At 37.2% G+C, this 8967-nt stretch overlaps 1 protein-coding gene across 2 annotated transcripts; it reads left to right on the forward strand.

Moving 5' to 3' along the window:
• Window positions 1–4447: 4447 nt before the first annotated feature.
• Window positions 4448–6575, forward strand: LOC109214358. 2 transcript variants are annotated; one of them, XM_019378266.1, is made up of 3 exons: window positions 4448–4724; window positions 6009–6113; window positions 6361–6575. In XM_019378266.1, the coding sequence occupies exons 1-3, from the start codon at window positions 4637–4639 to the stop codon at window positions 6390–6392; spliced, it is 225 nt and encodes a 74-aa protein (XP_019233811.1). In that variant the 5' UTR covers window positions 4448–4636; the 3' UTR covers window positions 6393–6575. The 2 variants fall into 2 exon arrangements, with proteins under 2 accessions (XP_019233811.1, XP_019233810.1); XM_019378265.1 differs by having other exon boundaries at window positions 6009–6575.
• The last annotated feature ends 2392 nt before the right edge of the window (window positions 6576–8967 follow it).

The following is an 8967-nucleotide window of genomic DNA, read 5'->3' on the forward strand; positions in this document are numbered from 1 at the left end:
ATCTGAATTTCTAAATAAGTTTGGAAAATCGACGAGAAAAGATAAAGTTATATTTAGAAATCATTCGAGTAAGAAAATACCTATTTAAATTTAAAATACAACATCGGAAGAATTATTACCTTTAACAGGGGAATTGATAACTTAAAACTTAGTAGAAATTTCTTTTTAATTAAAGTACAACCTTAGACGGTTTAAGGGGATATAATATTGAGAAACTAATTGAATTAAGGATGTACCAATTATTGAAGTTTGAAGCGTTGGAATGTGTGTATATATATATATATATATATATATATATACACGGTGAGGTACTGAAAACATTGTGGGTTCTAAGGATCACAACAATAGAGGAGGAATTAAGCAGTTTAAACATTTGAATTGATAACAACAACTAAACATAGCAAACCGAAGGTGCACGGCACCAAAAATCCAATATAACAAGGATAAGAAAACCAAACACAGAATTTCACTTTCATTTTATTTATCTCGTGGCAGGCGTGCCACCCGCTCCCATTTCACTTATCTTGTGGTAGGCGTACCACCCGCTCCCATCTCATATATCTTGTGGTAGGCGTACCACCCGCTCCCACTTTATTATATCTTGTGGTAGGCGTACCACCCGCTCCCATTTCATTATATCTTATCATCAATTATAAAAGAATCCCGGCAAGGGAATAATAAGGAAACAACAATATCCCGGTAAAGAAATAATAAGGAAACAACAATATCCCGGCAAGGGAGTCAACAACCAGAATTAAATATGTCCCGACAAGGGAATCAGCTATAACTAAACTTGTGCCAACAATTAACTTCACAATGAATCCTCAACTACATGACAATATGTAATAAGCACGTGATATCTACGTCGGCAACCACAACAATTGGACATCTAACCTATTTGCTCAAAGTCATAGAGGAACTCACAACTAGGAAGTATCAAAACAATAAGGAAGGCAATCACTTCAATTAAGGCAATTTAGGGTCAATGTATCACGTAACAATTAGAGGAAAGCTAACAACGTCATATGGAGCATATAGAGGCAATTCAAGCAACTAGGAAACCCAATCATAACAGGATACTTTCCACATAAGGACCTAAGAACCCTAGAGGCAAATTTCCCATAAATAAATCCGAGCACACACTCGTCACCTCGCATGCACGGACTACAATTATCATAGAAGACCCAATTCCTAAGGGGAAGTCCCCAACACAAGGTTAGGCAAGATACTTACCTCAAGGGCGACAACCGATACTATAAAAAGCACTTCTCGGGTGAAAAGACCTCCGGACGGCTCAAATCTAACCAAATTAACTTCAAAGTACAAATAAACACATAAGAAACTATTCTGGATCGTAAAGTTTCAAACTTTACAAAAATATAAAATTCGACCCAAAAGTCGACCCCCGGGACCGCACCTCGAAACCCGTCAAATTTTACGAAATCCAATCACCCATTCCAAAATGAGTTCAACCATATAAAATTTATCCAATTCTGACACCATTTGGTCCCTCAAATCATGATTTTTACTTTTAGAAATTTTCTTCAAAAACCAACACTTTACTCAACCCAAATCATAAATTAAATGATAAAAATAAAGACAAATTCATGGAATATAATCAATTCTAGGTGAAGAACACTTACCCAATCGTTTTGCTTGAAAAACCCACAAAGAATCGCTCAAAACCGAGCTCTAGAACTGCAAAAAATGTTTAAAATGGCCTAACCCTCAATTTGGAAAACTTATATTCTGCTCAGATATTTAAAGCATCGCGAACGCGGAGGAAGTCTCGCGTTCGCACGCGAAATCACGCACGCAAACGCGAAGAAGGAAAATATTATGGCCCAGAGATTGCTCTTCGCGAACGTGTGAAATAGTATGCATAGCTATGCGAACGCGAAGAGTGGAATTGCATAGCTACGCGAACGCGTGATGAGGGATGCGAACACGATGAGGAATAATGCAGAGCTTCGCAAACATGAGGAGTGTTACGCGAACGCGAAGAAGAATTTCCAGGTGGTCAGCAACAAAGCTTCGCGAACGCGAAAGGCCTTTTGCGAACGCGAAAGAGGATACTAGAAGCAGAAAACAGCAGTTCAAAATCGGAGAAAAATGACCCGTAGCCCTTCCGAAAGACACCCGAGGCTCCCGGAACCCTGTCTAATCACACAAACAAGTCATATAACCTAACATGGACTCGCTCGAGGTTTCACATCACATAAAACAACACCAAAGCAACGAATCAAACCAAAGATCAAACTTATGAATTTTCAAATCTTCAAATATCAAATCTCATGCCGAAACTCAATTCAACTCGGAATCACGCCAAATTTTGCAGATAAGTCCAAAATGACATAACGGAGATGCTCCAACTCTCGGAATCGCATTCCGACCTTGATATCATGAAAGTCAACTATGGGTCAAACTTCTCCATTTTCCAAACTTCAACTTTTCCAACTTTCGCCGAAATGCCTCAATTTACCCTACGGACCTCCAAATCTGAATCCGGACGCGCGCCTAAGTCCAAAATCACCATACGAAGCTGTTGGGATCACCCATGACCCATTCCGGGACCGTTTACTCAAAAGTCCAATTCTGGGCAAATTTTCACTTTTTAAACTTCTAAAACTAGGTTCCTTCTCCCAATTCAATTCTGATTCATTCGGAAACCGAATCCAACCATGCACACAAGTCGATATACCTAATGCGAAGCTACTCGAGCTCTCAAACTACCGAATCGGGCGTAATTGCTCAAAACAATCAGTCGGATCGTTACACTGTTAGTACATGAGTAATTGATAGTATTCAATTAAAAAGGAACTATATTAAAGAAATGGAAGAAGAAAAGACCTTCGTTCCCAAGACTTTTCATGTTTCGAGAAGTTATCTCTTCCGTGTCTCTTAGTAAATGAAGGAAAAGGGTGGTCTGTCAAACTATATTAGGATACTGACACAGTTGAGAGGAATTAATTAGTCACAAATTAATACAGTAATTTAACATTACATAAAGACTTTACAATTCAAACAAATACTTTCAGAGTATGTATACAGTTAAAATTTTATTTTTCCATATAACATTCTTAATAACTAACACGAGATATACATGTGCAAAGTATTTGTCCAGAAACTAATATCTTACAAAATATTAATCATAATTTATATTGTGCGGACTTTCCAAAATATTGTTGCACGCGTGGTGGATCCTTCAAAAATGCACTACTTTTAAAAATATCAGAGCACAAAGACCATGCTGGTGAGTACGAGAACTATATACAAACTCAGGCTACTCGTGAAGGCAAAGTCTATCACATCAATGGACTTCTCATTTTTTTTATATGGACAAAATAATTACAGAATCACTAGAGCATTGCTCCGCGGTCGTTCAAAAATAGTTTCTACTATAGGACCATTAACATTAAATGCAATAATTAGCCTACGAAAAGTAATTCTCCAAATAGTATGGCTTCATTTGCAAACACATGAGGAACTGCTAAAATTCTACGCCTACCAAAATACTTCTTCTTTGGTCCTTTTGCCAGCAAATCAGCGACCCTCTGCAGACAAGAGATCCTCGCTCTAATGCACAAAATCAGAGAAGATCAGCTCAGCAACAGTCAGCAAAGTATTGGCCAAGTTCAGTTAACACAGTCGATAAATAAACACAGATTCAAGTTCCTAATATGTCTGCCTAAATTGCAAGCATAATTGTCTAGTCTAGCTTGCTCCAGCCGTTATTGCAGTTCCACCAGCTTTCGTCTCTCAGCTATAAAGTTACATATAATTTTCTGCTTCTCCCATGAATTTCAAGAGCATTTGTGAACACCTAATTTTTAACCACACCTAAATTCTATATTATTATAAATATTTCTTTTAGGTCTAAATCTTAATATTTTAAATGTTTATCTTACTCTTAATAGGTTTTATTTAAGAAAATTAAAAACTATTAAAAATATTCATATTCTTAGAATATAAGATTTTTTTTTCCTATGTTTAAATAGAAGAAAATTTATATATATATATATATTTGGTTTCTTTTAATTTAGAAGTAATTTATAGTAGTATTTTTCTTGGTATAATTTAAACTTTAGTGTAAATATTGAGTTTTCTTATTTACATAGTTTCTTTAAGTCTTAAAGTAAGTTGGTATATATATATATATATATATATATATATGTGTGTGTATTTTTTATCTTCTTTTATTTAATTAAAAAAAAGGGTTAGGAAAAGTTAAATAAATATATATAGAGTTAAAAAATAAAAATAAAAAAATAAACAAATAAAACCACCCAACTTCCCCACTTCCCCACTTCACTCATGCCTCACCCCCACTCCCTCATGTCGTGCACACACAACACATGATCTCCATAATTTCCTATTTAACTACCCATTACCTAGATGAATCTATAAATAAAAAATAAAAAAGCACAAAGAACGAAAAAAAAAAAAAAAAAAGGATCTTACAAAAAGCAAAAACGGACAAAGAGCAATAGAGGATCTTCAAAAAAAAAGTTCTATATCTTTTCAACAAAATTGCTCAAGTAGAAAGCTTGGATTTCGAAAAGAGTTTTTAGTTCGAGTTTGTGGTTCCGATTTTCCTTGGGGATTTCGATTCTGATCGTGATTTTTATTTCCATTTATGGTTATCATTTTGCTTGGGATTACAGAGCTGAAGTTGTATGTCAATTATCTGCTATTATTATTCTTAGAGAAGCTTCATTCTACAGGTTTCTTCTAATTATTCTTTTATATATTTTAATATATTCTACTGTGAATATGAATTTTAGCCATGTAAAAGATTTTGTTTTTCTTTGTTTCTGCAGTTTCATTTCTTTAGTTTTGAATGTTTTGAATATTATTTAGGTGCTTAATATGTGATCTCACTCCTACAACGTCGTATGTTCTTTTTTTTTATTTACTCTTCTTCTTTATCCAATTTTGACAATGTAAGCTTTGTACCACGTGAAGCTTGTTAATTATATGTATTTTTACTGTAGGAAAAATTGTTTGTCTTTCTCCTGTAATGTTTGTATTTGGTATTTAATTACTAGTTCGATAATTTTTTTTATTGTTTATGGGATTTTCGGAGGGGCTTTCTTGATAAATTTGTATATCAGATAGGTTATTTTTTTTCTTTGTCTGAAATAGTTCTATTTTTCTCGATTTCTGTGTGTGTATTGTTTATGGAAAATCTTTGGGAGGTTCTTTTTGAATTAAATACTATAAAAAGGGTAAAAAAAAAATGACTGGACAATTTGGGGTGAATGACATTGATGAAAAATCATGAAATGGGATTTGAGGCTGTTAGATAGGAGAGGATTTCGGGATTTATTTTTTGGTGCTTAATATGTGATGATATCTTAGATGTTCTTTCAATATTAGCCTATGTGTTTATATCCGACCCTTGAATTGATATGCCTAAATAATAAAAGAATCATGTGCGCATTCCGCGTTTCGATGCGTTTAGATTTGAAATAATTATGTTATAACCATGTGTACATTTCGTATCTTGGTTTAACATTTAATTTCAAAAAACTACCTTGTGTGCGTTCTGCATCTTGGTGAACACAATTAATAAATATAATAATTAATTAAGCGGTAATAAATAAGTCATAATCAATAAAATACAAGAATAGCTAAGAATTGATTTAAGCCGAACATTAGTCAATAAAAGCGACCGTGCTAGAACTACGGGACTCGAGGGGTGCCTTACACCTTCCTCTTGGTCAACAGAATTCCTTACTCAGTCTTCTGTTTTCGTAGACCATAAATAAGAGTCAAGCCTTCCTTTTGAAAGGGATTTGAATAAAAGGTGACTTGGAACACCAAAACTCAATTCCAAGTGACGACTCTAAATAATAAATAATCCCTTTTTAAAACGTCACTTCAATTGGAAAAACTATTCTAACTCAACCTCGTAATAGGGTTGTGTGGGAAAAAAGAGGTGTGACAAGCGTCTTCTTTGATACTTCCTGATAGCTCGCAGCTGACTGCTGCATGCAATTTGGCAGCTTCCATTTCCCCCCTCAGTACAGCATCCTCAAGTTCAAGCCTACGAACAGCAGCATTAGCTCGCTCTACACAAGTCATTCTCCATCTCAGCCAGCTTTTTCATGGTATTTTCTTCCACTTCCTCTTTTTCTTTCCCTATTGTCTTAAGCTTATTGTGTCTTTACTCGGTCTACAAGCGCCTTGCAAAATTAACCTTTTGATTGGCACATTCTATCCACCATTGGAGCTTGCAATTCCCGAACCATTGGAACTAACTTTAAAATCATTTCATCTTTCTTATCTTGAGGAGACATTGAGCAATAGATTTATCATTCGGGATCAATCATATTGAGGAGATGTTGCATTTGGTAGGGAATGAGCGCGAGAGCTCAGTATCAGTATAGGAGGCAATGCAAGTGAAAGCCATGGCCACAACAAGTAGTAGAAGAGACATTGGAAGTCTCGGACGAACAATGTGCACAAGCAGATTACCATTCGTAAAGACGAACAATGTGACCTCAAAAAGATCATATCTTACCTTGAAACACTAGCCATAGAATATATAAACAAGTCTATTGCAGTAAAGTTCATTTTCAACAAAAAAAATCCAAATTCTGCGCTTTCGTATGCTTGTGATAATGACACAGGCAACATAAACCAGCCCTTGGACACGTAATAAATCTTGCAATACTATTTAGCAAAATAATTTTCAAACTTAAATTTTCATAGTATAAAAAACATGATCAGGATTCAACAATATAAATAGAAATCAAAAAGCATTTCTAGCAACATCTCTTCACATAATAAACCCACTGTTACTTAGACATGAAGAGCTATTAATAACTCCTTGGATACTGACAAGTACAATATTAACCTTGTCTATCAGCTACACAGCAGTTTCAAACATAAACTAACATTTGCTAAGTATGTAGCAATCAATACAAACCAGGGAAGACAAAAATTATCGATGAGAAAAGACAACTGAAGCGAGAGGAGAGGATATTGGAAAGCTTAGGAACTCCTGTTCCATTTCAACATAATAACAAGACAAATCACTCCCCATGAATCCGGCAGCAATGACAAATTTTCTAGCGTTGTTGCACTTTTGAACAAATATTTTACCAATGGCATCACAAACTTAATTTCACTTAATGGTCCAAGAAAGTTAACGAACTTTATGGTCTTCAAATGTGGCAATGAGCAATTAAAATTATGCGCCTCAAACCTCGTGAGGTGTTTACTGATCATCGTAGCCTCGAGCACTTGTTCAAACAGAAGGATCTCGCAGTGAAGGTGGTTGGAGCTGCTAAAGGATTATGATATTATTATCTTGTACCATCCGGGGAAGGCCAATGTAGTGGTCGATGCCTTGAGTAGGAAGGCGGTGAGTATGAGCAGTTTGGCATATATTCCTGTTGGGGAGAAACCTCTTGCGGTTGATGTTCAGGCTTTGGCCAATTGGTTTGTGAGGTTGGATATTTCGAAGCCCAGTCGGATCCTAGCTTGTGTGGTTTCTCGGTCTTCCTTGTTTGATCGTATCATAGAGCGCTAGTATGATGATCCTCATTTGCTTGTCCTCAAGGACATAGTTCAGCACGACGATGTCAGAGATGTGATTATGGGTGATAACGGGGTATTGAGGATGCATTGCCGGATATGTGTGCCCAATGTAGATAGGCTTCGGGAGTTGATTCTGGAGGAGGCCCATAGCTCGTGGTATTCCATCCATCCGGGTGCCGCGAAGATGTATTAGGATTTGAGACAGCACTATTGGTGGAGGAGAATGAAGAAAGATATAGTGGGGTTGGTGGCTCAGTGCCTCAATTGTCACTAGGTGAAATATGAGCATCAGAGACCAGGTGCTTGCTAGCAGATGGATATTCCGGAGTGAAAGTGGGAGCGGATCACCATGGATTTCTTAGTTGGATTCCCACAGACCTTGAGGAAGTTCGATGCTATTTGGGTGATTGTGGATCTGCTGACCAAGTCCGCATTCCTGTGTCTACTACCTATTCTTCAGAGCGGTTAGCTGAGATTTATATCCGAGAGATTATTTGCCTACATGGTGTCCTAGTTTCTATCATTTCAGATAGACGTACTCAGTTTAGATCACAGCATTGGAGGGCCGTGCAACGGGAGTTGGGTACTCAGGTTGAGTTGAGCACAACTTTTCACCCTCAGATGGACAGACAGTCCGAGCAAACTATTCAGATGTTGGATGACATGTTGCGAGCTTGCACAATTGATTTTGCGGGTTCATGGGACCAGTTTCTACCGCTCGCAGAGGTTGCATATAACAACAGTTATCAGTCAAGTATTTAGATGGCTCCATATGAGGCTTTATATGGGAGACGGTGTAGATCTCCAGTAGGTTGGTTTGAGCCGGGCAAAGCTAGGTTGTTGGGTACAGACTTGGTACATGATGCTTTGGACAAGGTGAAAGCAACTCAGGAGCGGCTTCGTACATCTCAGTCGAGACAAAAGAGTTATGCTGATAGAAAGGTTCGTGATATATCTTAGATGGTTGGGGAGAAGGTTCTACTAAAGGTTTCAACCATGGAGGGTGTTATGAGATTTGGGAAGAAGGGATAATTGAGCCTTTGGTTCATTGGGACTTTTGAGGTGCTTCGAAGGATTGGGGAGGTGTCTTGTAAGCTTGCTTTGCCACCTAGCTTGTCGGTTGTGCATCCGGTATTTCATGTTTCTATGCTCCGGAAGTATATCCACGATCCATCTCATGTTTTGAATTTCAGCACGGTTCAGTTAGATAGTAATTTGACTTATGATGTGGAGCCAGTGGCTATTTTGGAACGACAGGTCCGAAAATTGAGATAAAAGGATATAGCTTCTGTGAACGTGCAGTGGAAAGGTCCGCCCGTGGAGGAGGCTACTTGGGAGACCGAGCGGGAGATGCAGAGAAGATATCCACACCTGTTTGAGGCTTCAGGTATGTTTTTAGACACGTTCGAGGACGAACGT

Source organism: Nicotiana attenuata, unplaced genomic scaffold (genome assembly GCF_001879085.1).
Source record: "Nicotiana attenuata strain UT unplaced genomic scaffold, NIATTr2, whole genome shotgun sequence".
In the NCBI taxonomy this organism is placed as follows: Eukaryota; Viridiplantae; Streptophyta; class Magnoliopsida; order Solanales; family Solanaceae; genus Nicotiana; species Nicotiana attenuata.